Source organism: Bombina bombina, chromosome 8, assembly GCF_027579735.1.
Source record: "Bombina bombina isolate aBomBom1 chromosome 8, aBomBom1.pri, whole genome shotgun sequence".
Taxonomy (NCBI): Eukaryota; Metazoa; Chordata; class Amphibia; order Anura; family Bombinatoridae; genus Bombina; species Bombina bombina.
This window is the reverse complement of record NC_069506.1, coordinates 279,654,724-279,681,475: the sequence shown is the minus strand read 5'-3', so window position 1 is coordinate 279,681,475 and position 26,752 is coordinate 279,654,724. Positions and strand designations below refer to the sequence as shown.

At 40.4% G+C, this 26,752-nt stretch overlaps 1 protein-coding gene across 2 annotated transcripts in view; it reads left to right on the top strand.

The window, feature by feature from the left end:
* CDON (cell adhesion associated, oncogene regulated) overlaps window positions 1–22,597 on the top strand; it is a 454,734-nt gene extending 432,137 nt beyond the window's left edge. For both annotated transcript variants that reach the window (XM_053691402.1, XM_053691401.1), the window contains 5 exons: window positions 248–472; window positions 8,685–8,941; window positions 18,087–18,166; window positions 18,364–18,605; window positions 19,262–22,597. In XM_053691402.1, the coding sequence (XP_053547377.1) occupies window positions 248–472; window positions 8,685–8,941; window positions 18,087–18,166; window positions 18,364–18,605; window positions 19,262–19,431 (974 nt within the window). In that variant the 3' untranslated portion in view covers window positions 19,432–22,597. The remainder of the gene's footprint in view (window positions 1–247; window positions 473–8,684; window positions 8,942–18,086; window positions 18,167–18,363; window positions 18,606–19,261) is intronic.
* Window positions 22,598–26,752: the final 4,155 nt, after the last annotated feature.

The window sequence follows — 26,752 nt, the reverse complement described above, 5'->3', positions numbered from 1 at the left end:
GGCCTAGGATTTAGCACACTGCCTGGTATTTAACAGATTTAGTGTCCGGCTTCTAATAAATGGTCAGACATCTCACTGTTGCAGACAGTTTCTTTGCTTTTTGCTACATGAAGTGTAGATTTTTTTGTTTTATGTAAATAACATAACTTACTGTAACGTGATGGGTCTCAGCTAATAAATTGTATTTTACTTAATGCTAATATCAGTGACTCTCACAGCTAATGGATCTGCCGTGTGTGTTTTGTAGCCAGACGGAGCCCGGGGGCCCCTGATTACCCTGTACCTGACCTCAGCACACCAGCTACATTTGAGCGCAGTGGAGGGAGCAATTCTGGTGTCTCCAATGCCCTGGCTAGAAGCAGTGACATGCTCTATGTCATCGTAGGATGTGTCCTCGGGGGCATGGTCCTTATCCTTATGGCGTTTATTGCCATGTGTCTTCTGAAAAACCGTCAGCAGAGCCTCATGCAGAGTGAGTAGTGAACCTTTCCTGTGGGGCTAGATCCCTGGGTTAGTAATGATAATTTGTGTGTTTTTATATCTCATTAGCATGTAGTTAGGATGTCATTAGTATGCCGTTAGCATGTAATTAGTAGGTCATTAGCATGTAGTTAGTATGTCATTAACATGTAGTTAGGATGTCATTAGTATGCCGTTAGCATGTAATTAGTAGGTCATTAGCATGTAGTTAGGATGTCATTAACATGTAGTTAGGATGTCATTAGTATGCCGTTAGCATGTAATTAGTAGGTCATTAGCATGTAGTTAGGATGTCATTAACATGTAGTTAGGATGTCATTAGTATGCCGTTAGCATGTAATTAGTAGGTCATTAGCATGTAGTTAGTATGTCATTAACATGTAGTTAGGATGTCATTAGTATGCCGTTAGCATGTAATTAGTAGGTCATTAGCATGTAGTTAGGATGTCATTAGTATGCCGTTAGCATGTAATTAGTAGGTCATTAGCATGTAGTTAGGATGTCATTAACATGTAGTTAGGATGTCATTAGTATGCCGTTAGCATGTAATTAGTAGGTCATTAGCATGTAGTTAGGATGTCATTAGTATGCCGTTAGCATGTAATTAGTAGGTCATTAGCATGTAGTTAGGATGTCATTAACATGTAGTTAGGATGTCATTAGTATGCCGTTAGCATGTAATTAGTAGGTCATTAGCATGTAGTTAGTATGTCATTAACATGTAGTTAGGATGTCATTAGTATGCCGTTAGCATGTAATTAGTAGGTCATTAGCATGTAGTTAGGATGTCATTAGTATGCCGTTAGCATGTAATTAGTAGGTCATTAGCATGTAGTTAGGATGTCATTAGTATGCTGTTAGCATGTAATTAGTAGGTCATTAGCATGTAGTTAGGATGTCATTAACATGTAGTTAGGATGTCATTAGTATGCCGTTAGCATGTAATTAGTAGGTCATTAGCATGTAGTTTGGATGTCATTAGTATGTCATTAGCATGTAGTTAGAGTGCAATTAGTATATTCTTAGCATGTAATTAGTATGTCATTAACATGTATATGTCCTTGGCATGTAATTAGTATTTCATTAGCATGCAGTTAGAATGTAAATGTATGTTCTTAGCATGTCATTAGTGTATCTCTAGAATCTAGTGGCATATTATGAAAGCATCTCTGGGTAGCCCTCAGTCATATGAGGTCTTTGAGGGGGTCTATGTATTGGGTGTAATGGTCGGCCCTGTGAGCTGCAGATAGAATTGCATCCTGGTGTTCCCTTAATAACAAACAACTCAGAACTATCTGCTTTTCGCACAATTTGTTTTAGTAATTATGAGTAATTGCCGACTCTCTCTCCTCTGGGTAAATTGTTATTGGAAACAAATTCCAATTTTGCATAATGTTATTATGCAGCTGACATTAGTGAGACTGATAAACATCAGCAGACAATTGGCTGGAATCCTGAATTCTCCGGAGTTGCCAACATACACTGATAACAGACACGCCTGTAAAAAATATACTAAATTATTTGTGGTGCCAGGAATAAATCTTTAAAAAAATATATACTTCTTTAGCTAAAATTATTTGTGGTGCTAGAATAAATCTGTAAAAATATTCTTCTTTATCTAAATTATCTGTGGTGCCGGAATAAATCTGTAAAAAAAAAACAACTTCTTTAGCTAAATTATCTGGTGCCCGGAATAAATCTGTAAATAAAATATACTACTTTATCTAAATTATTTGTGGTGCCGGAATAAATATGTAAAAAAAATACTTCTTTAGCTAAATTATCTGTGGTGCTGGAAGAAATCTGTAAAAAATATACTTCTTTATCTAAATAATCTGTGGTGCAGGAAGAAATCTTTAAAAAAAATATATACTTCTTTAGCTAAATTATCTGTTGTGCCCAGAATAAATCTGTACAAAATATACTTCTTTAGCTAAATTATTTGTGGTGTAGGAGTAAATCTGTAAAAAAAAATATACTTCTTTAGCTAAATTATTAGTGGTGCCCGGAATAAATGTGTAAAAAATATACTTGATTAGCAAAATTATTTGTGGTGCCCAGAATAAATCTGTAAAAAAAATACTTCTTTAGCTAAATTATCTGTGGTGCCCGGAATAAATCTGTAAAAAAAATACTTCTTTAGCTAAATTATCTGGTGCCAGGAATACATCTGTAAAAAAAAATACTTCTCTAGCTAAATTATCTGTGGTGCCCGGAATAAATCTGTAAAAAATATACTTACTTAGCTAAATTATCTGGTGCCCGGAATAAATATGTAAAAATATACTTACTTAGCTAAATTATCTGGTGCCCGGAATAAATATGTAAAAATATACTTATTTAGCTAAATTATTTGTAGTGGCCGGAATAAATCTGTAAAAAAATATACTTCTTTAGCTAAATTATCTGTGGTGTATGAATAAATCTGTACAAAATATACTACTTTAGCTAAATTATCTGTGGTGCCGGAATAAATCTTTAAAAAAAAATATGGGAAAACCTGCAGAATCTGTAATATTTTTTTGTTTTTGTTTACACTGATCTGCATAGTTTATCAGAGTGATGCATGTGCGTTTGTCTACAAACTGCTAGTTTCACAACATACGGTACCTGTGCCTTGTTGCTCTCATCTTCACAACCCGAATCTGATTAGTTGCAGGTCGTCAGGTGTAATAGACACATTTACACAGCAATATACTCTTATCGGTGTTGCAGGGAGCAGCTTATGGCCGACGCTGTCCCATAGGGACATGAAGCAGTTATGTTTTATATGTAGACAACAAATAAACTAGATATGAATGAAATGCGAGTCACCCTGATAGCTTGTGTAGTTGTTATATGCTACAAGGTCACAGTCACCCTGATACTTTGTGCACGTTATTATATGTTGCAAGTTCGCTGTCACCATGATAGTTTTTGCAGTTGTTATATGCTGCAAGGTCAAGTTCACACTGATAGTTTGTGCTCATTATTATATGCTGCAAGATCGCTGTGACCCTGATAGTTTGTGCACATTATTATATGCTGCAAGATCGCTGTGACCCTGATATTTTGTGCACATTTTCATATGCTGCAAGATTGCTGTGACCCTGATAGTTTGTGCAAATGTTATTATTTACTGCAAGGTCACAATCACCCTGATAGATTGTGCAGTTGTCGTTATATACTGCAAGATCGCTGTCGCGCTGATAGTTTGTGCACTTGTAATTAAATGCTGCAAGGTCGCTGTCACACTGATAGTTTGTGCAGTTGTTGTATGCTGCAAGGTCGCTGTCACTATAATTTTTTTGTGCAGTTATTTCTTTCCAATGCATGAAGAGTCAACAAATCCATTCTAATTACTAGTCGGAATTCAACTCCTGGCCACCAGGAGGAGGCAAAGAACACCCGAGCAAAAGCTTTAAGTATCCCTCCCAATTGCCATAATCCCCAGTCATTATTTCCCTTTGTGTATCTTGGAGGTGTGCGAAGATGGTGCTCTGAAGAAAATTAAGTTTTATCCTTTCATGGTTTCCCTGCAAGTAAGGATAGGGGCAATGCTGTATCCATTTAATCCTCTTGAGTAAGAGTTGTGGTAGCTGTTAGCCGTTGGAGGTCAGCAGGGTAGTCCTTGTTTCTCCTCCAATAATTTATGCTAACCCCCATATGGAAAACCATAAGATTCTGTGCCTGCACCACAGATGCAGCTCCAAGGTAAGTGCTTTCTTTCCTCCTTAGGTGAGAAGGCTCAAGCACAGGAGGGGTTAATTACCTCTCTTTAACATTATGGAGCATGCAGACTTTGTTTTCAATTAATCTCTTCATTGTGGGGATTTCATTTGGGCAGTTGATGCAGGGCACTAATATAGGAAACGGTAGCAATCTATTTTTTTATTTATTTAAGCTATAGGTTTCTGGGACTGACGCTGTCAGGGCATGTATGAGGTGCTTAGTTACGTGAGGGTATTTGCACTGGCTGTCAGATTGTGGGGTCTGCGATATTGTTGATGAGACTCTTAATGGGAGTGATCAAACGGCTGTGAGTGACAGTCTTAACAAAAGCATATAGTCTTTCTTTGTGCAGCGTATATTCGTATGCTTTTTCTTTTGTGTCACAGTTTCTTTGCGGTTGGGTGACGACCGCGCATCTCCTTCGCACTTCAAGCGTTTTCAGCGGCGGTGCTCTCCATCTCTATCGGAATAATTACCAGTGTGTATGAGGAGGTCCTGGTTTCTTAACCATTTCTCTAACCCTACAAGCTGAGGGAGGTGGTGAGTTTACTCCAGCAACGGCTGGGAGTATAGAGGTGCCGGTCTTTTCTTTTTTGTCTTCAGCAGTGTTGCGCTTCTCTGTGAACTAATGAGAGTGCAGGCTGAGGACATTTTGGGTGTTTAAACTGGAAAAGGATATTTCAGTTGATTTTTTTTTTTTTTTTTAGAGGCTCAAGTGATACCCCCTATACAATTCTGCTCCACATGTGTAACAAAGCTATTACAGTCTAAAAATAAAGATTCTGTTTGCACAAATAAATTTAACCCCTCAGAGTTTTCTACCTCTCAGGATTATGTTGCAATTGACATGCCTCAACTTTCTCCTCAGTCCCCGTCCCTAGAAATCACACAAGCAGTGCCCTGGGGTTCTACTCAGCCTGCACCTGGGGGAGTATTTTTACCAGGTGACTTTGCAGCACAGTTTACTTCAGCGGTGTCTGAGGCTCTGAGTGTCTTACCTATCTCGAGTAAGAAAAATAAAATCTAAGAATATTTCCTCTAAATCTGCCTCATCTTCTAATTCTAACGCAGCTTTAGTCAGTTTGTCCTAATAATCTGAGGATGACCATTCTTCAGCAGCCTCTGAGGGAGAAATCTCTGAGTCAGATTCTACTGCTGCAAGTGCTGTAGATTCTGAGGCAGTTAGTTTTAGATTTAAGCTTCAACACCTCCGTTTGCTACTTAAGGAGCTTCTGGCTACCCTGGAAAATTCTGAACCTACAACAGCTTAGATTCCTAAGGTTAATACACTGAATAATGTTTTTGATGTCAAGCCTAGATCTGTGGAAGTATTTCCTGTTCCAGATTGTATGTTGCAGATTATCTCTCAGGAATGGGAGAAACCAGGTGCTCCCTTTACTCCATCTCATGTTTTTAAGAAAATATTCCCTGTTGCAGAATCTGTGTGGGAGCTCTGGCATACTATTCCTTAGGTGGATGGAGCCATATCTACATTGGCCAAGAGAACTACAATTCCTTTGGAAAATAGTACTTCTTTTAAGGACCCCATGGATAGGAAACTGGAGGGGTATTTAAGGAAGATTTTTCTGCATCATGGCCTGCTATGGCAGCCGGTGGCTAGTATGGCAGAGGTAGCTGGCGCGGCCTCATATTGGTGTGACTCCATATCTGAACTAATTTTGGAAGAGACTACTGTGGAGGAAATCCAAGACAGGATTAAGGCTTTAAAACTGGCTAATACCTTCATTTGTGATGCCAGTATGCAGGTGGTACATCTGAGTGCAAAGACCTCCAGTCTTGCCATTTTATCTTGCAGAGCCTTGTGTCTAAAGTCTTGGTCGGCAGATATGGTTTCCAAGTCTAGACTCTTCTCTCTTCCTTTTAAGGGGAAGACCTTGTTTGGTCCTGGCCTGGATGTCATCATCTCCACTGTCACGGGGGGAAAAGGAGCTTTTCTGCCCCAGGATAAGAAGACCAGACATAAGTGTGACCAAACTTCTAATTTTAGTTCCTTTTGCAATTTTAAGGGACATAAATCCTCCTCTTCTTCCAAGCCTGAAAAAACTAAGCCCTCCTGGAGATCCAACCAACCTTGGAACAAGTGCAAGCAGTCCAAGAAGCCTTCCGCTGAAAACAAATCAGCATGAAAGGTTGGCCACCGATCCGAGAATGGATCAAGTATGGGACAGACTTTCTCATTTTCAAGAAGCTTGGATTCGCTATGTTCCAGATACTTGGGCGGTGGAGGTGGTTTCTCAGGGATACAAGATAGGTTTCAAATGTTATCCTCCGAGAGGCAGATTTCTCCTGTCAAGATTATCAGCAAACCAGGACAAAAGAGAGGCATTCTTAAACTGTGTCAGGGATCTCTCTTCTCTAGGAGTGATCATCCCTGTTCCCCTGGCAGAACAGGGTCGAGGATTCCATTCCAACCTGTTTGTGGTTCCCAAAAAGGAGGGAACCTTTCAACCTATTCTAAACCTGAAGTGCCTCAACAAATTTCCCAGGGTTCTGTCCTTCAAAATGGAGACTATTAGTTCCATTCTCCCTTTAGTTCAAGAGGGTCAGATCATGACCACCATCGATCTGAAGGACGCTTACCTTCATGTTCCTATCCACAAGGATCATTTTCATGCCCTCAACTGAGTTTGGTCCGGTTTATCAGATTCCAATCTGACAAGATCACATCAGTGGCTTATATCAACCATCAGGGAGGAACAAGGAGTTCATAGCTATGAAAGAGGTGTCTCTCATTCTTCGGTGGGCGGAGACTCACAACTGTCACATTTGTGCCATTCACATCGTGGACAACGGGGAAGCAGATTATCTGAGCAGGCAGACGTTTTACCCAAGGGAGTGGACTCTTCATCCGGATGTTTTCTCTATGATAACCCTCAGGTGGGGTGTTCCGAAGTTGGACTTGATGACGTCTCGTCTAAACACCAAACTTCCCAGATACGGGTCCAGATCAAGGGACCCGCACGCAGTTCTTGTGAACGCTCTAGCGGTTCCATGGGTATTCGGTCTGATTTACCTATTCCCACTGTTTGCGCTCCTTCCTTGGGTGATAGCCCGGACCAAACAGGAGCTGGCATTGGTGTTCCTCTTCTCTTTCCGTATTCCCTCGGCTTAATGACTGGGGATTATGGGAGGGATACTTAAAACTTTTGCTGGGGTGTTCTTTGCCGCCTCCTGGTGGCCAGGAGTTGAATTCCCACTAGTAATTAGAATGGATTTGTGGCCTCTCCATGACAGGAAAGAAAAGAACTGACCAGGTAAGCATAAATTTTGGTTTTATGCTGCAAGGGTGCTGTCACTATAATAGTTTGTGCAATTGTTATTAAATGCTGCACGGTCGCTCTCACTTTGATAGTTTATACACTTGTTGTTATATGCTGCATAGTCGCTGGTACTCAGGTACCTGGCATCTGCCATTTGTAATGACGGTCTCCTGCCACCAGACCAAAAAACAATACATCCCTGTGCCTGTATCTTACCTTGCAAATACATCCTATAGATTATCTGTAATTTGTTGTACTTTCATTAGAACCAGATATGTAGCTTGCAGGGCAGAGAGGTGATATGAAAACAAACCTGCACTACACAGTAGATAAGCATCATCAATAAATCCATAATAAAGAGACAATCCAAAACCCCTTAGTTTGAATTTCAAATGAGCAGTAGACTTTTCTGACAAATGTCAGTTATATTTTGCATCATGTGACAGCCATCAGCCAATCACAAAATGCATATACTTATATCCTGTAAATCTTGCACATGCTCAGTAGGAGCTAGTGCTTCAGAAAGTGTGCAAATAAAAAGATTGGGCACATTTAAATCATAGAAGTGAATTTGAAAGTTTTATAAAATTGGGTCCTCTATCTGAATCATGAAAGTTTAGTTTTGACTTGACTGTCCCTTTAATTACAGTAAATTGCATAATCAGCAAGTGCATAATAAAAAAAAAATGTTATAGCACTTTGAGGGTTTTTTCTGGCAAATTTCTAAATTTCATTTCCTTTTGCCACCCCAAGTGTATCATATGACAGCCATCAGCCAATCACAGACTCATATACATATATACTGTGATCTCTTGCACATGCGCAGTAGGAACTGGTGCCTCAGAAAGTGTGCATATAACTGTATCATGTGGCAGCTATCAGCCAAGCACATGTGTATATACTGAACTCTTGCACATGCTCAAACTGCTGCTCTAGCTGAACTATGATTTCCCTTTAACGTTCATAAACATAGACATAACTGGGGAAATAATCTGAACTGTAAAGTCCCTTAACGTTCACACAAGAGACATAACTGGGGAAAGAATGTGAACATACAGAGCACAAGTAAGATGAAGTATAAAGGAATTTATAAGTGAGGGACACAGCCACACAGTAGTGACTCATTTCTAGACGTTACAGGACTAGCTGTGTGGTTCTGTCTGGGTTTCTCTGTATCACAAAGACTTAACCACGTTTTTTTTTTGTTTACAGAGTTTGAGCCGCCCGGATATCTGTACCAAGGAGCTGACCTTAATGGGCAGATTATAGAATATACCACTTTACCCGGCACAAGCCTCATCAATGGCAGCGTCCGTGGAGGATTTATGGGGAACGGATGTCCCCATGTGCATCACAAAAACCATAACGGCACCAATGGAGTAATGAACGGGGAACCGTATTCCGGCTGCACCAACACGCTGAAGCCATCTTACATGGACTATGAGTGCCTGCCACACCACATCTCAAACGTAAGGCATCTCACTGATGTTTGTAACTGTTTGTACGGCAGGGAATTTATTTCTATATACATGACTTACTTTCTATCTACATGGACTCTTATCATAAAGTGTGTTCTAGCTGTTAGTTAAATCATTTTCATCTCAAAATTCTCTGATTTTGTTATCATACTAATCACACTCCTACCCACCCTTTCAAAATTATCAGGGCAGACACAGATCTACCAAATACCTACTTATGACATAAGGTTGTGCCTTACACTTGGCTGAGAGTAACCGTATATATTCTATGTATAGCGTGAGGCCAGTATATCATGGTTTAACCAGAGCTATCACGGTACTTACTTGAATCTTACATTTATATTGTATGAAAATTGGTTGTCAGGTTCCAACTAGTTATGACAACAAACCTAGAGTCACTAGTATTGGCTATGACAACAAACCTAGAGTCAGTAGTATTGGTTATGACAACAAACCTAGAGTCACTAGTATTAGTTATGACAACATACCTAGAGTCAGTAGTATTGTGATCAGCATGGGGTTCGTGTCTTCTGACATAGAAGGAACAGATACAGCACAAACAGCTGACCGGTTCTGCTTTACACCTGACTGGGAACTAAATCTGGGTTATAATGTGACAAGCTGATCTGAGCATTGTTAGCGGAGGCATTTTTTGGGATGCATCACGTGCAGTGGTGACTTTGTGGGATCTCTCTGAGACACTAATGCAGTGCACATGTGCAGCAATGTTGGACTCACTGGGGGGAATTGTATTCACTGTTTTACAATTATTTCATTTCATATGGGAAGTAATTGGAATTTGGAATTCAATGTCAAAAACAACATTGGTTAATACCAGAAATAAATATTTTACTCTCTTACATAAGATGGGAAATTTCTGCTTTCAGTGCTCACTTAAAATTTGAAAATTTTTAACTTTTGGATAAATTAAAACATCCCAGGTAAAGGGTTTGAGACTTTTTTCATTTTCCGGTAAATTAGCCGCTGACCCAGGTCTTTCTCAACTTTTGTGTATTTCAGTGAGAACTTTAACTCTGACATTCACAAAGTATTCACCACTGAATGGATAAATATATGTGTGCACTTATGTGTGCGTGTACATTTGTGCGCACGTATGTGTTTATATGCATGTATCTATATACATGTGCAAGTGTGCGTACATGTGTATGTGTGCATGTATCTATATACATGTGGAAGTGTGTGTAAATGTGCGTGTATGTATGTGTTATATACATGTACATGTGTATGTATGTGTGCATGTATCTTTATACACGTGCAAGTCTGTATGTATGTGTGCATGTATCTATATACACGCGCAAGTCTGTGTATGTATGTGTGCATGTATCTATATACATGTGCAAGTGTGTGTACGTGTGCATGTATGTATGCATGTGCTTGTGTGTTTATATACATGTGCTTGCGTGTTTATATACAGGTGCATGTGTGTTTATATACAGGTGCAAGCGTGTGTGTATGTGCATGTGTGTTTATATATAGGTGCATGTGTGTTTATGTACAGGTGTGTATGTATGTGTGTTTATATACAGGTGCTTGTGTATGTGTTTATATACATGTGCATGTGTGTTTATATACACGTGTGTGCACATATGTTTGTGTGTTTATATACATGAGTGTGTGTGTTTATATACATGTGTGTGTGCACATATATATTTGTGTGTTTATATACATGTATGTGCACATATCTGTTTATATACATGTGTGTGTGTGTGCACATATATATTTGTGTGTTTATATACATGTATGTGCACATATCTGTTTGTGTGTTTATATACAGGTGTGTGCACATATATCTTTGTCTGTGTGTTTATATACAGGTGTGTGCACATATATCTTTGTCTGTGTGTTTATATACAGGTGTGTGCACATATATCTTTGTCTGTGTGTTTATATACAGGTGTGTGCACATATATGTGTTTATATGCAGGTGTGTGCACATATTTCTTTGTATGTTTGTGTGTTTATATACAGGTGTGTGCACATATTTCTTTGTATGTTTGTGTGTTTATATACAGGTGTGTGCACATATATCTTTGTATGTTTGTGTGTTTATATGCAGGTGTGTGCACATATATCTTTGTATGTTTGTGTGTTTATATACAGGTGTGTGCACATATATCAGTTTGTGTGTTTATATACAGGTGTGTGCACATATATCTTTGTATGTTTGTGTGTTTATATGCAGGTGTGTGCACATATATCTTTGTATGTTTGTGTGTTTATATGCAGGTGTGTGCACATATATCTTTGTATGTTTGTGTGTTTATATGCAGGTGTGTGCACATATATCTTTGTATGTTTGTGTGTTTATATGCAGGTGTGTGCACATATATCTGTGTATGTTTGTGTGTTTATATACAGGTGTGTGCACCTATATCTTTGTATGTTTGTGTGTTTATATACAGGTGTGTGCACCTATATCTTTGTATGTTTGTGTGTTTATATACAGGTGTGTGCATATATCAGTTTGTGTGTTTATATGCTGGTGTGTGCACATATCTGTTTGTGTGTTTATATACAGGTGTGTGCACATATATCTTTGTATGTTTGTGTGTTTATATACAGGTGTGTGCACATATATCTTTGTATGTTTGTTGTGTTTATATGCAGGTGTGTGCACATATATCTTTGTATATTTGTGTGTTTATATACAGGTGTGTGCACCTATATCTTTGTATGTTTGTTTGTTTATATACAGGTGTGTGCACATATATCAGTTTGTGTGTTTATATACAGGTGTGTGCACCTATATCTTTGTATGTTTGTTTGTTTATATACAGGTGTGTGCATATATCAGTTTGTGTGTTTATATACAGGTGTGTGCACATATATCAGTTTGTGTGTTTATATACAGGTGTGTGCACATATATCAGTTTGTGTGTTTATATACAGGTGTGTGCACATATATCAGTTTGTGTGTTTATATACAGGTGTGTGCACATATATCAGTTTGTGTGTTTATTTACAGGTGTGTGCACATATATCAGTTTGTGTGTTTATATACAGGTGTGTGCACATATATCAGTTTGTGTGTTTATATACAGGTGTGTGCACATATATCAGTTTGTGTGTTTATATACAGGTGTGTGCACATATATCAGTTTGTGTGTTTATATACAGGTGTGTGCACATATATCAGTTTGTGTGTTTATATACAGGTGTGTGCACATATATCAGTTTGTGAGTTTATATACAGGTGTGTGCACATATATCAGTTTGTGTGTTTATATACAGGTGTGTGCACATATATCAGTTTGTGTGTTTATATACAGGTGTGTGCACATATATCAGTTTGTGTGTTTATATACAGGTGTGTGCACATATATCAGTTTGTGTGTTTATATACAGGTGTGTGCACATATATCAGTTTGTGTGTTTATATACAGGTGTGTGCACATATATCAGTTTGTGTGTTTATATACAGGTGTGTGCACATATATCAGTTTGTGTGTTTATATACAGGTGTGTGCACATATATCAGTTTGTGTGTTTATATACAGGTGTGTGCACCTATATCTTTGTATGTTTGTGTGTTTATATACAGGTGTGTGCACATATATCAGTTTGTGTGTTTATATACAGGTGTGTGCACATATATCTTTGTATGTTTGTGTGTTTATATACAGGTGTGTGCACCTATATCTTTGTATGTTTGTGTGTTTATATACAGGTGTGTGCACATATCTGTTTGTGTGTTTATATGCAGGTGTGTGCACATATCTGTTTGTGTGTTTATATACAGGTGTGTGCACATATCTGTTTGTGTGTTTATATACAGGTGTGTGCACATATCTGTGTGTTTATATACAGGTGTGTGCACATATCTGTTTGTGTGTTTATATACAGGTGTGTGCACATATCTGTTTGTGTGTTTATATACAGGTGTGTGCATATATCGGTTTGTGTGTTTATATACAGGTGTGTGCACATATCTGTTTGTGTGTTTATATACAGGTGTGTGCACATATCTGTTTGTGTGTTTATATACAGGTGTGTGCACATATCTGTTTGTGTGTTTATATACAGGTGTGTGCACATATCTGTTTGTGTGTTTATATACAGGTGTGTGCATATATCGGTTTGTGTGTTTATATACAGGTGTGTGCATATATCGGTTTGTGTGTTTATATACAGGTGTGTGCACATATATCAGTTTGTGTGTTTATATACAGGTGTGTGCACCTATATCTTTGTATGTTTGTGTGTTTATATACAGGTGTGTGCACATATCAGTTTGTGTGTTTATATACAGGTGTGTGCATATATCAGTTTGTGTGTTTATATACAGGTGTGTGCATATATCAGTTTGTGTGTTTATATACAGGTGTGTGCACATATATCAGTTTGTGTGTTTATATACAGGTGTGTGCACATATATCTTTGTATGTTTGTGTGTTTATATACAGGTGTGTGCATATATCAGTTTGTGTGTTTATATACAGGTGTGTGCATATATCAGTTTGTGTGTTTATATACAGGTGTGTGCATATATCAGTTTGTGTGTTTATATACAGGTGTGTGCATATATCAGTATGTGTGACTATATACAGGTGTGTGCATATATCTGTTTGTGTGTTTATATGCAGGTGTGTGCACATATATCTTTGTATGTTTGTGTGTTTATATACAGGTGTGTGCATATATCAGTTTGTGTGTTTATATACAGGTGTGTGCATATATCAGTTTGTGAGACTATATACAGGTGTGTGCATATATCAGTTTGTGTGACTATATACAGGTGTGTGCATATATCAGTTTGTGTGTTTATATACAGGTGTGTGCACATATCAGTTTGTGTGTTTATATACAGGTGTGTGCATATATCAGTTTGTGTGTTTATATACAGGTGTGTGCATATATCAGTTTGTGTGCATATATCAGTTTGTGTGACTATATACAGGTGTGTGCACATATATCAGTTTGTGTGTTTATATACAGGTGTGTGCACATATCTGTTTGTGTGTTTATATGCTGGTGTGTGCACATATCTGTTTGTGTGTTTATATACAGGTGTGTGCACATATCTGTTTGTGTGTTTATATACAGGTTTGTGCACATATCTGTTTGTGTGTTTATATGCTGGTGTGTGCACATATCTGTTTGTGTGTTTATATACAGGTGTGTGCACATATCTGTTTGTGTGTTTATATACAGGTGTGTGCACATATCTGTGTGTTTATATGCAGGTGTGTGCGTGTCATTAATTGACGTGATTATGGGAATGTCGGGAATATAGATTTGAAGGCTCCTTGCTGCAGCAGTTTGGGGAAGGGTTAACCCTAAAGCACCATTGTAAAACAGCAAGTACTGGAAATATAATTTTCCTTTAGCGTGTCCCATTTCCAGTGGAAAATAATGGCCCCTTTATTGTCTGTAGAGCCAGATTCCTCATGTGCGCACCGTTCCCAGTTCCTCTCTAAAGCCTTCAGCTCAACACTAAATTCTTGCGCTGCAGCTACGCCAACCACTTCCAAAACTGTCACTTATATTCTGGTCCCTGGGCAGCTGTGATATCTCACGTGTCACCTAGCAATAATGCACGTAAGGGGCGTCACTAGTCTTAGGCGTCACATCACACTCCTGCCTTTGGGGACCATGACCTAACATTCTAAAGGCTAAAAAATCTTCTAATGAAATAGTTTGTTATCCTTTGTGTACGTGTACAATATTTAGCTGTGATGTGGTGTAGCATGTAGCAAGGTTAGCTAAATTACAGCAAACTATAAGGGATATGAAACACTAAAACTTTATTTCAGGGCTCGACAAACCCAGGAGCCTGGGAGCCACTGGCTCCTAGAATTTTACCCCTGGCTCCTAACTTTTTGGGTTATTCTCCATATATCTATATACATATCCAACTGTCTGGCTCCTAAAAATATGCCTGGCTCATAAATATTCTTACTGGCTCCTAATTTTTGAACATATTCATCAAGCACTGCTTTATTTTGTGATACAGACAGAGCATACAATTTTAAAAAAGTTTCCAATTTATTTCTATTATAAAATTTGCTTTGTTCCCATAATATTCTGTGTTGAATAGATACCTAGGTAGCATCTGGACCACTACATGACAGGAAATTGTGCTGCCCTCTAGGGCTCTTGTAAATGGATAACATTCTTACAACACTGTTGCCAAATAGTGCTCCAGAAATGGGCCGGCTCCTAAGCATACGTCCCTTCTTTTCAACAAAAGATACCAAGAGAACGAAGAAAAATTGATAATAGAAGTAAATTAGAATTAAAGTAAATGAAATTCTCTATCTAAATCATGAAAGAAAAATTGTGTGTTTCATATCTCTTTAAATAGCGAGTGGGAGGTAAACACAATATCAAGGGACTGTAGAAAAAGCAAATATAATATATGTTTAAAATGAATTGCATTTTAGGTTTAATGTCCTTTCAAGCAGGAAGGTGGAGTGTATGGGGGTCTGCAGAAAAATGCCCCCTTAAAGTAGAACTTCTAGCAGCTGGCGCACAGCATTTGCCCCTGTGACATTACACACAGGTTTAGCGTCTGCCCCAGTGACATTACACACAGGTTTAGCGTCTGCCCCAGTGACATTACACACAGGTTTAGCGTCTGCCCCAGTGACATTACACACAGGTTTAGCGTCTGCCCCAGTGACATTACACACAGGTTTAGCATCTGCCCCAGTGACATTACACACAGGTTTAGCGTCTGCCCCAGTGACATTACACATAGGTTTAGCGTCTGCCCCAGTGACATTACACAGAGGTTTAGCGTCTGCCCCAGGGACATTACACATAGGTTTAGCGTCTGCCCCAGTGACATTACACACAGGTTTAGCGTCTGCCCCAGTGACATTACACACAGGTTTAGCGTCTGCCCCAGTGACATTACACACAGGTTTAGCGTCTGCCCCAGTGACATTACACACAGGTTTAGCGTCTGCCCCAATGACATTACACACAGGTTTAGCGTCTGCCCCAATGACATTACACACAGGTTTAGCGTCTGCCCCAGTGAAATTACACACAGGTTTAGCGTCTGCCCCAGTGACATTACACACAGGTTTAGCGTCTGCCCCAGTGACATTACACACAGGTTTAGCGTCTGCCCCAGTGAAATTACACACAGGTTTAGCGTCTGCCTCAGTGACATTACACACAGGTTTCGCGTCTGCCCCAGTGACATTACACACAGGTTTCGTGTCTGCCCCAGTGACATTACACACAGGTTTCGCGTCTGCCCCAGTGACATTAGTTTTAGCGTTTGTCCCAGTGACATTACACACAGGTTTAGCGTTTGCCCCAGTGACATTACACACAGGTTTTCCCATCTGCACCAGCGACATTACACACAGGTTTAGTGTTTGCCCCAGCGACATTACACACAGGTTTAGTGTTTGCCCCAACGACATTACACACAGGTTTAGCTTTTGCCCCAGCGACATTACACACAGGTTTAGAGTTTGCCCCAGTGACGTTACACACAGGTTTCGCGTCTGCCCCAGTGACATTACACACAGGTTTCGCGTCTGCTCCAGTGACATTAGTTTTAGCGTTTGTCCCAGTGACATTACACACAGGTTTAGCGTTTGCCCCAGTGACATTACACACAGGTTTTCCCATCTGCACCAGCGACATTACACACAGGTTTTCCCATCTGCACCAGCGACATTACACACAGGTTTAGCGTCTGCCCCAGTGACATTACACACAGGTTTAGCGTCTGCCCCAGTGACATTACACACAGGTTTAGCGTCTGCCCCAATGACATTACACACAGGTTTAGCGTCTGCCCCAGTGACATTACACACAGGTTTAGCGTCTGCCCCAGTGACATTAAACACAGGTTTAGCGTCTACCCCATTGACATTACACATAGGTTTAGCGTCTGCCCCAGTGACATTACATACAGGTTTAGCGTCTGCCCCAGTGACATTACACATAGGTTTAGCGTCTGCCCCAGTGACATTACATACAGGTTTAGCGTCTGCCCCAGTGACATTACACATAGGTTTAGCGTCTGCCCCAGTGACATTACACACAGGTTTAGCGTCTGCCCCAGTGACATTACACATAGGTTTAGCGTCTGCCCCAGTGACATTACATACAGGTTTAGCGTTTGCCCCAGCGACATTACAGACAGGTTTAGCGTCTGCCCCAGCGACATTACACACAGGTTTAGCGTCTGCCCCAGTGACATTACACACAGGTTCATCGTTTGCCCCAGTGACATTACACACAGGTTCATCGTTTGCCCCAGTGACATTACACACAGGTTCATCGTTTGCCCCAGTGACATTACACACAGGTTTAGCTTCTGCCCCAGCGACATTACACACAGGTTTAGCTTCTGCCCCAGCGACATTACACACAGGTTTAGCTTCTGCCCCAGCGACATTACACACAGGTTTAGCGTCTGCCCCAGTGACATTACACACAGGTTTAGCATCTGCCCCAGTGACATTACACACAGGTTCATCGTTTGCCCCAGTGACATTACACACAGGTTTAGCGGTTGCCCCAGTGACATTACACACAGGTTCATCGTTTGCCCCAGTGACATTACACACAGGTTCATCGTTTGCCCCAGTGACATTACACACAGGTTTAGCTTCTGCCCCAGCGACATTACACACAGGTTTAGCTTCTGCCCCAGCGACATTACACACAGGTTTAGCTTCTGCCCCAGCGACATTACACACAGGTTTAGCTTCTGCCCCAGCGACATTACACACAGGTTTAGCGTCTGCCCCAGTGACATTACACACAGGTTTAGCTTCTGCCCCAGCGACATTACACACAGGTTTAGCATCTGCCCCAGTGACATTACACACAGGTTCAGCGGTTGCCCCAGTGACATTACACACAGGTTTAGCGGTTGCCCCAGTGACATTACACACAGGTTTAGCTTCTGCCCCAGCGACATTACACACAGGTTTAGCATCTGCCCCAGTGACATTACACACATGTTCAGCGGTTGCCCCAGTGACATTACACACAGGTTCAGCGGTTGCCCCAGTGACATTACACACAGGTTTATAGATTCTGGGCAAGTACATGGGGCATGTAAGAGATTTGTCCTGTAATGTAAAATTGTATTTATCCAGTAATCTCCAGCAGCTGTAAATGAGCCATATTTATTCTGCAGGGTGGCGTGATGTATACTGCCGTCCCACAGACAGATGCTGCAGACTGCGTCAACTGCCGAAACTGCCACAATAACAACAGGTGAGTTATTGTTCCTGGTTTATGGGATAGAATCATTTAACCCTTTGACTGCACACAGTATGCAGGAGATTAAATAGATGCTTAGGTTTCCCATTAGTGATCTGAGTGAAGCTGCACTCTGTCTGCAGTGAGAGATTTACTTTGGTTATGGCATAAACTTTGCATATTGTATACAGTAATTTATTGTTTTTCTGTAGGTGCTTTACCAAAGCCAATGAAACAAACAATGGCAGCGCGGTACCCATGGTGTCTGCTGTCCTACAAGACAATATGGAAGGAAAACCTCTTAATCACGTGCTGGTCCCAATGTCTGTGGCACCCTCTGATCACCAGCATAGTGTAGAGATGGAGAGCAATGCCAGAGAATCAGTTGCGCCACCTTCCCCACAGCCAATCAGCGAGACTGAGTCAGCACAGATGGACACAGAGAGCCAGGAAGGTACGTTTGTGCCAGGTCAGAATCCTTCCCCCAAATCTAATATATTAATCAAAGTATCTCAGAACAGGTGACACTGTGTGCGCTTAGGTCACATTAAATCAATTATAGCCCTATATTCTGCCCCAAGCTGGAAGGGGACTTGTTCCCAGTTTGTTTGATTGAGAGCTGGCATTTGTATGGCTGTATTAGGGACCCAGGTTTTGGAAGAGACCTTGACTTGGTACCTGGGTTTGTCCCATTTGGCCAGATGCGGTAACTAACCTTTACATTTTTGCTTTTAATCTTAGCTGAGAGCTTGCTAGTGAGTGCAGGGTTTTCTCTGTGTGTTGTATTAATTTGTTTTGTAATTTCCCCTATGGTTCTTGCACCCAGACCTGTCTGGGGTTAACTGCCTTTGACTCTGCGGACAGCACAGCTTCTTATGAGTGCCACTGAACACCCAGGGCTGAGCATGTTGCAGGGTCATGGGATGTGTACCCGGTCCGGTCTAGGAGTGCAGTCCCTTTCCGTGTTTTGTATATATATATATATATATATATATATATATATATATATATATATATATATATATATATACACACACACAGTATATATAATTATAGTGTAACAACCACGTACAACCACTATTGAACCCCTGCATATATTTTCTCTTGCAGGAGATGATCATCTGTGTACAGAAGAAGAAAACACCATGCTGAGCTGGTCTCCCCTAACACTTTTGTCTATGCCCTGGGACTGTAATGGAAAATCTGCTCGGACTATTCCAGACATTACATTAGGCAGCTGCGGAGGGGACTGTCTACCAGAGCAAACTTCAGAGGCTTAGAGACATTTGTGGCCTCAGAAACGCAAGCTCTGAGTTCCCCTGTCATCCATTTTTTTCCCTGTGCAGGGAGAGGACATACCCTGAGTGCTGTGCCAACCGGTACAAAGAAGCTGCAGATTATTTGCCTCCCAGACATGTCTCATTAGCTACTAAAGTGTTTGAAATAAATCCCTGATGTGTTTATAGGGTATTTAGCGCCTAGTGACGCAACCTTGCGCGGCCTAATAACGGCTGGGTATCGGCTCAGCACATTCTGCCTGGACAGCAAGAACTGAAATGGGTCCTAGACCACGTAGTGAGATATTAATGACACTATTTATTTTTTTGTAGAAGCTTAAAGTTATATGAATGTATATTACTTATACAGATGTTTGTCTTCTATTATTTATGCCTCAAATGAAAATGATTATTTGTTTTTTTTATTGAGTGTGAGGGGCAGCAGAGGGAGAGTTTTGCATTAAGCTCCTTAACTTGCTGTCTGAATGAGGAATTTTGTGCTCAAATCAGACGCTTTGGATTCTGTTCTCTGGTGACAGCTTGTTAAAAGTTCTGACACAAGCACTTTTATGGGACACTAAAACGTACACCTACCTAATAACTGCACTCTGCACATTGTTATCCTCTAGAGCCAACAGTAGAGATAAGCTGTCGGAATTTCCTTGATTTCCAGTGTAATCGCGGCTATAAGCTGTCGGAATTGTCTTCATTACCAGTGTAATGGCGGCAATTTTTTCAATTTAAGAAAATTAATTTTTTATTTTATTTTTTTAAAATCACCTGACAATTTCCTAGTTAAGGGATAATATGTAACGCTTACTGGCGCACTTACGTGTCTTAGTAGCTCCTCTCATTCTTCGTACGTACTGTAGTTGGAGGAGCCTTCAGTTACACTAGACTTAGGCAACTCATTAATGTCCCTGATGCCGTTGCTGATGCCATTACTGTTGCTGGCGCAGCACGGTACACTGCCGGCTGTTCTGTTGTGTAATTTATTTTATTGGCACTGTTTTAAGTGTTTTTTTCTTTTCATATTATTATTTATATGAGAAATTGTATTAGCCAGGCAGGCTCGCACGTATGTATAGAGGTGCCAGGTAGATGTCTGGAGCAAATAACCGGTCAGCATAGCGACATGTCAATGGTTATTTAGGGGAAGTTTATCTAGCACTGAAAGCTGTAAAATAGTTGTATAAATATAGATATCAGATCACAAAACCTTGTGTAACACAGCAATAACTCACTAGAGGGCAGGATGTGACTATGCTCAGATGTGACGCAGGACTGCGACCTGTAATAAACACCAGCGTGTCATGTTTACTAATCCATATTAAACGGTGTTAGGCTGCAACAACTAATAGGTTTATCATAAAAATAGTTGTCAACAAATGTCATCAATTAGGGGGTCTGCAATTAGTTGGTCAGTTGCAAGGCACCAGCTGCTCCGATTAACTTCTGCACATGGTATTGTGCAAATATGGTTTGTTTTATCCGATTAATCACCTGATTATTATCAGATTTATTAGATAGGAAAATAAATAAATACCATGTGCAGGAGTTCATCAGACTGAAGCAGCTTCTTACCTGCAACTGACCAACTAATAGCGTACCACTTTATTGATAATGACATTCGTTGACAACTATCTTTATAATCAATCCTACCGATTAGTTATTGCAGCCCTACACCGTTTAATACAGATTAATCCTACTGATTAGTTGTTGCAGCCCTACACCGCTTTAATATAGATCAATCCAACCGATTAGTTGTTGCAGCTCTACACCATTTAATGCAGATCAATCCTACTGATTAGTTGTTGCAGCCCTACACCGTTTAATACAGATTAATCCTACTGATTAGTTGTTGCAGCCCTACACCGTTTAATACAGATTAATCCTACTGATTAGTTGTTGCAGCCCTACACCGGTTAATACGGATCAATCCTACCGATTAGTTATTGCAGCTCTACACCGGTTAATACAGATCAATCTTACCGATTAGTTATTGCAGTCCTAAACCGTTTAATACGGATCAATCTTACCGATGAGTTATTGCAGCCCTACCGATTAGTTGTTGCAGCCCTAAAACAGTGTAAGTGACAAACGTGATGCTCCTGTCTCGATAGGTTTGTTCCTTTTACCGTTTCCTTAGAGTTATTGTTAGCAAATAGGACAGAATACAAGACACACAGTGACCAGGCACAATAACATGACGGTGCTAAATTAGTCACCCTATTGAACTGTTGCAGATTAAATATATATTAATAACTGTAGTGTCTTTAGTCATCTCAAGGGGACGTATGTATGAAACTTGTTCAAAAATGTGTTTTTTTGTCTGAAAGAAACATGAAGTACAAATGTTTATGGTCTTCATTATTGACTGATATGTAATTACTACAATTGCTCATTTGCTGACTGTTGCATTATGCATTTGAACGTATCAGCCATTGAGAATAAGATGTTAGAGCCTGTCAGCCAATAAGAATTACTACGAAGAACACAACTAATATTGCTGAAATATTTTTACCTCTAACAGTTTTTACTTTACATTTGTTAGACAAAAAAAATTGGATCATGTGGATGACATATTTGAGTACAGCGTCCCTTTAAGTTACCAGTGAATGACATTGTGGCTCAGTAAGTTGTGGCACGTCCCTGTCTGTCACATGTGACGCAATTCTACCCCTTTGTGTGTTGTCATTGGTCTCACAAGCTATTGATGTATTTCCTGTGAAATTCCAACCAGTTACGCCTGATCCCCCATAGCCTTTAGAGAACAATGTTATCTGTATACACCGGTTTCATTTTCCTAGGGCAAAGTGTTAACACTAATTAATGTGACACCGCAACATCAAATACAATATAACGCACCTCTATGTGACACGCCTCTATGTGACAGTGACATCAAATACAATGTAACGCGCCTCTATGTGACACAGTGACATCAAACACAATGTAACGCGCTTCTATGTGACACAGCGACATCAAATATAATGAAACGCGCCTCTATATGACACCGCAACATCAAATACAATGTAACAAACGCCCCTTTTTATTACTGTACAGAACTTTACATGATGTATTTTTTTTTGACCAGGACATTGTTTTTCTTATTGTGTAAAAATATTGTTATTAAAGAAGAATATACTTAATATAAAAGTTGCTGATTTCATTGGCGTTTATTGCATTTTTTTTTCTGTGTGACTAGTGCTGAAGCTACAGTAATAAGCATATAATTACATTAAATAAACCGATTAGCTTTATGTTTATCCCTTTTAAGTAGCATGGAATGAGGAATTCTGTACTCGGGACTTTAAACAGTATGAGATTGTAATGTAAAATGTTTACTTATTCATATACTTTATTGTGCCATTTTCCTGTCATCTAACCTGTGTGTGCATGTGTGTGTGCGTGCGTGTATATGTGTGCTTGTGTGTGTGTGTGTGAGGGGCTCATTTCTCTTGTAAGGTGTATCCAGTCCACGGATCATCCATTACTTGTGGGATATTCTCCTTCCCAACAGGAAGTTGCAAGAGGACACCCACAGCAGAGCTGTTATATAGCTCCTCCCCTAACTGCCATATCCAGTCATTCTCTTGCAACTCTCAACAAAGATGGAGGTAGTAAAAGGAGAGTGGTAAAATATAGTTAGTTGTTTCTTCAATCAAAAGTTTGTTACTTTCAAATAGTACCGGAGTTGTACTATTTTATCTCAGGCAGTATTTAGAAGAAGAATCTGCCTGCTTTTTCTATGATCTTAGCAGCTTGTAACTAAGATCCACTGCTGTTCTCACATATGTCTGAGGAGTGAGGTAACTTTAGAGGGAGAATGGCGTGCAGGTAATCCTGCTATTGAGGTATGTGCAGTTTTAAGTTTTTCTAGGGACTAGAAAATGCTGCTGGTACCTGATTAATGTAAGTTAAGCCTAAAAACAGTGATTTAATAGCGACTTGTATCAGGCTTACTACGAGAGATATATACTCTGATAATATGGTAATATAAAACGTTTGCTGGCATGTTTTATCGTTTCTATATATGCTTTGGTGATAAAACTTATTGGGGCCTAGTTTTTTCCACATGGCTGGCTTGATTTTTGCCTAGAAACAGTTTCCTGAGGCTTTCCACTGTTGTAGTATGAGTGGGAGGGGCCTATTTTAGCGCTTTTTTTTGCGCAGTTAAAATTACAGACAGAGACATTCAGCTTCCCTCAGCAGTCCCCTGCATGCTAAAGGACATCTCTGAAGGGCTCTAAAGGCTTCAAAAGTCGTTTATTGAGGAAGGTAGGGCCACAGCTGAGCTGTGGCAGTTGTTGTGACTGTTTAAAAAACGTTTATTTCGTTTTTTTGATCCGTTTTTTGCATTAAGGGGTTAATCATCCATTTGCAAGTGGGTGCAATGCTCTGCTAACCTATTACATACACTGTAAAAATTTTGTTTGATTTACTGCCTTTTTTCACTGTTTTTCAAATTTTGACAAAATTTGTTTCTCTTAAAGGCACAGTACCGTTTTTTATATTTGCTTGTTAACTTGATTTAAAGTGTTTTCCAAGCTTGCTAGTCTCATTGCTAGTCTGTACAAACATGTCTGACATAGAGGAAACTCCTTGTTCATTATGTTTAAAAGCCATGGTGGAACCCCATATGAGAATGTGTACTAAATGTATTGATTTCACTTTAAACAATAAAGATCAGCTTTTGTCTTTAAAAAATTTATCACCAGAGGATTCTGGCGAGGGGGAAGTTATGCCGACTAACTCTCCCCATGTGTCAGACCCTTTGACTCCTGCTCAAGGGACTCACGCTCAAATGACGCCAAGTATATCAAGGTCGCCCATAGCGATTACTTTACAAGACATGGCGGCAGTCATGGATAATACACTGTCAGCGGTATTAGCCAGACTACCTGAATTTAGAGGAAAGCGTGATAGCTCTGGTGTTAGGCATAATACGGAGCATACAGACTCTTTAAGAGCTATGTCTGATACTGCCTCACAATATGCAGAAGCTGAGGAAGGAGAGCTTCAGTCTGTGGGTGATATCTCTGACTCAGGGAAACCTGATTCTGATATTTCTACTTTAAATTTACGCTTGAGAACCTCCGTGTTTTGCTTAGGGAGGTTTTAGCTGCTCTGAATGACTGTGACACAATTACAGTGCCAGAGAAATTGTGTAGACTGGATAAATACTTTGCAGTGCCGGTGTGTACTGAGGTTTTTCCAATACCTAAAAGGTTTACAGAAATTATTAATAAAGAGTGGGATAGACCCGGTGTGCCGTTTTCCCCCCCCTCTCCTATTTTTAGAAAAATGTTTCCCATAGACGCCACCACACAGGACTTATGGCAGACGGTCCCTAAGGTGGAGGGAGCAGTTTCTACTTTAGCAAAGCGTACTACTATCCCTGTCGAGGACAGTTGTGCTTTTTCAGATCCTATGGATAAAAAATTAGAGGGTTACCTTAAGAAAATGTTTATTCAACAAGGTTTTATCCTGCAGCCCCTTGCATGCATTGCTCCTGTCACTGCTGCTGCGGCGTTCTGGTTTGAGTCTCTGGAAGAGGCTTTACAGACAACGACTCCATTGGAGGACATAATTAACAAGCTTAGAGCACTTAAGCTAGCTAATTCTTTTGTTTCTGATGCCATTGTTCATTTGACTAAACTAACGGCTAAGAATTCTGGATTTGCCATCCAGGCGCGTAGGGCGCTATGGCTTAAATCTTGGTCAGCTGACGTGACTTCAAAGTCTAAACTACTTAACATTCCCTTCAAGGGGCAGATCCTATTCGGGCCTGGTTTGAAGGAAATTATTGCTGACATTACTGGAGGTAAGGGTCATACCCTTCCTCAGGACAGGTCCAAATCAAGGGCCAAACAGTCTAATTTTCGTGCCTTTCGAAACTTCAAGGCAAATGCAGCATCAACTTCCTCTGCTACAAAACAAGAGGGAACTTTTGCTCAGTCCAAGACGGCCTGGAAACCTAACCAGTCCTGGAACAAAGGCAAGCAGGCCAAAAAGCCTGCTGCTGCCTCTAAGACAGCATGAAGGAACGGCCCCCTATCCGGTAACGGATCTAGTAGGGGGCAGACTTTCTCTCTTCGCCCAGGCGTAGGCAAGAGATGTTCAGGATCCCTGGGCGTTGGAGATTATATCTCAGGGGTATCTTCTGGACTTCAAGGCTTCTCCTCCACAAGGGAGATTTCACCTTTCACGATTATCTGTCAACCAGATAAAGAAAGAGGCATTCTTACACTGTGTGCAAAACCTCCTAGTTATGGGAGTGATCCATCCAGTTCCAAAGGAGGAACAGGGACAAGGATTTTACTCAAATCTGTTTGTGGTTCCCAAAGAAGAGGGAACCTTCAGACCAATCTTAGATCTAAAGATCTTAAACAAATTCCTCAGAGTTCCATCATTCGAAATGGGAACTATTCGGACCATCCTACCTATGATCCAGGAGGGTCAATATATGACTACCGTGGATTAAAAGGATGCTTACCTTCACATTCCGATACACAAAGATCATCATCGGTTCCTAAGGTCCGCCTTTCTGGACAGGCATTACCAGTTTGTGGCTCTTCCCTTCGGGTTAGCTACAGCCCCAAGAATTTTTACAAAGGTTCTGGGGTCGCTTCTGGCGGTTCTAAGGCAGCGGAGCATAGCAGTGGCCCCTTATCTAGACGACATCCTGATACAGGCGTCAAATTTCCAAATTGCAAAAGTCCCATACGGACATAGTTCTGGCATTTCTGAGGTCGCACGGGTGGAAAGTGAACGAGGAGAAGAGTTCTCTGTCCCCACTCACAAGAGTCTCCTTCCTAGGGACTCTGATAGATTCTGTAAAGATGAAAATTTACCTGACGGAGTCCAGGTTATCAAAACTTCTAAATTCTTGCCGTATTCTCCACTCGATTCCGCTCCCTTCGGTGGCTCAGTGCATGGAGGTAATCGGCTTAATGGTAGCGGCAATGGACATAGTTCTGTTTGCGTTCCTACATCTCAGACCGCTGCAATTATGCATGCTCAGTCAGTGGAATGGGGATTACACAGATTTGGCCCCTTTACTAAATCTGGATCAAGAGACCAGAGATTCTCTTCTCTGGTGGCTATCTCGGGTCCATCTGTCCAAAGGTATGACCTTTCGCAGGCCAGATTGGACAATTGTAACGACAGATGCCAGCCTTCTAGGTTGGGGTGCAGTCTGGAACTCCCTGAAGGCTCAGGGATTGTGGACTCAGGAGGAGAAACTCCTCCCACTAAATATTCTGGAATTGAGGGCAATATTCAATGCTCTTCAGGCTTCGCCTCAGTTAACAACCCTGAGGTT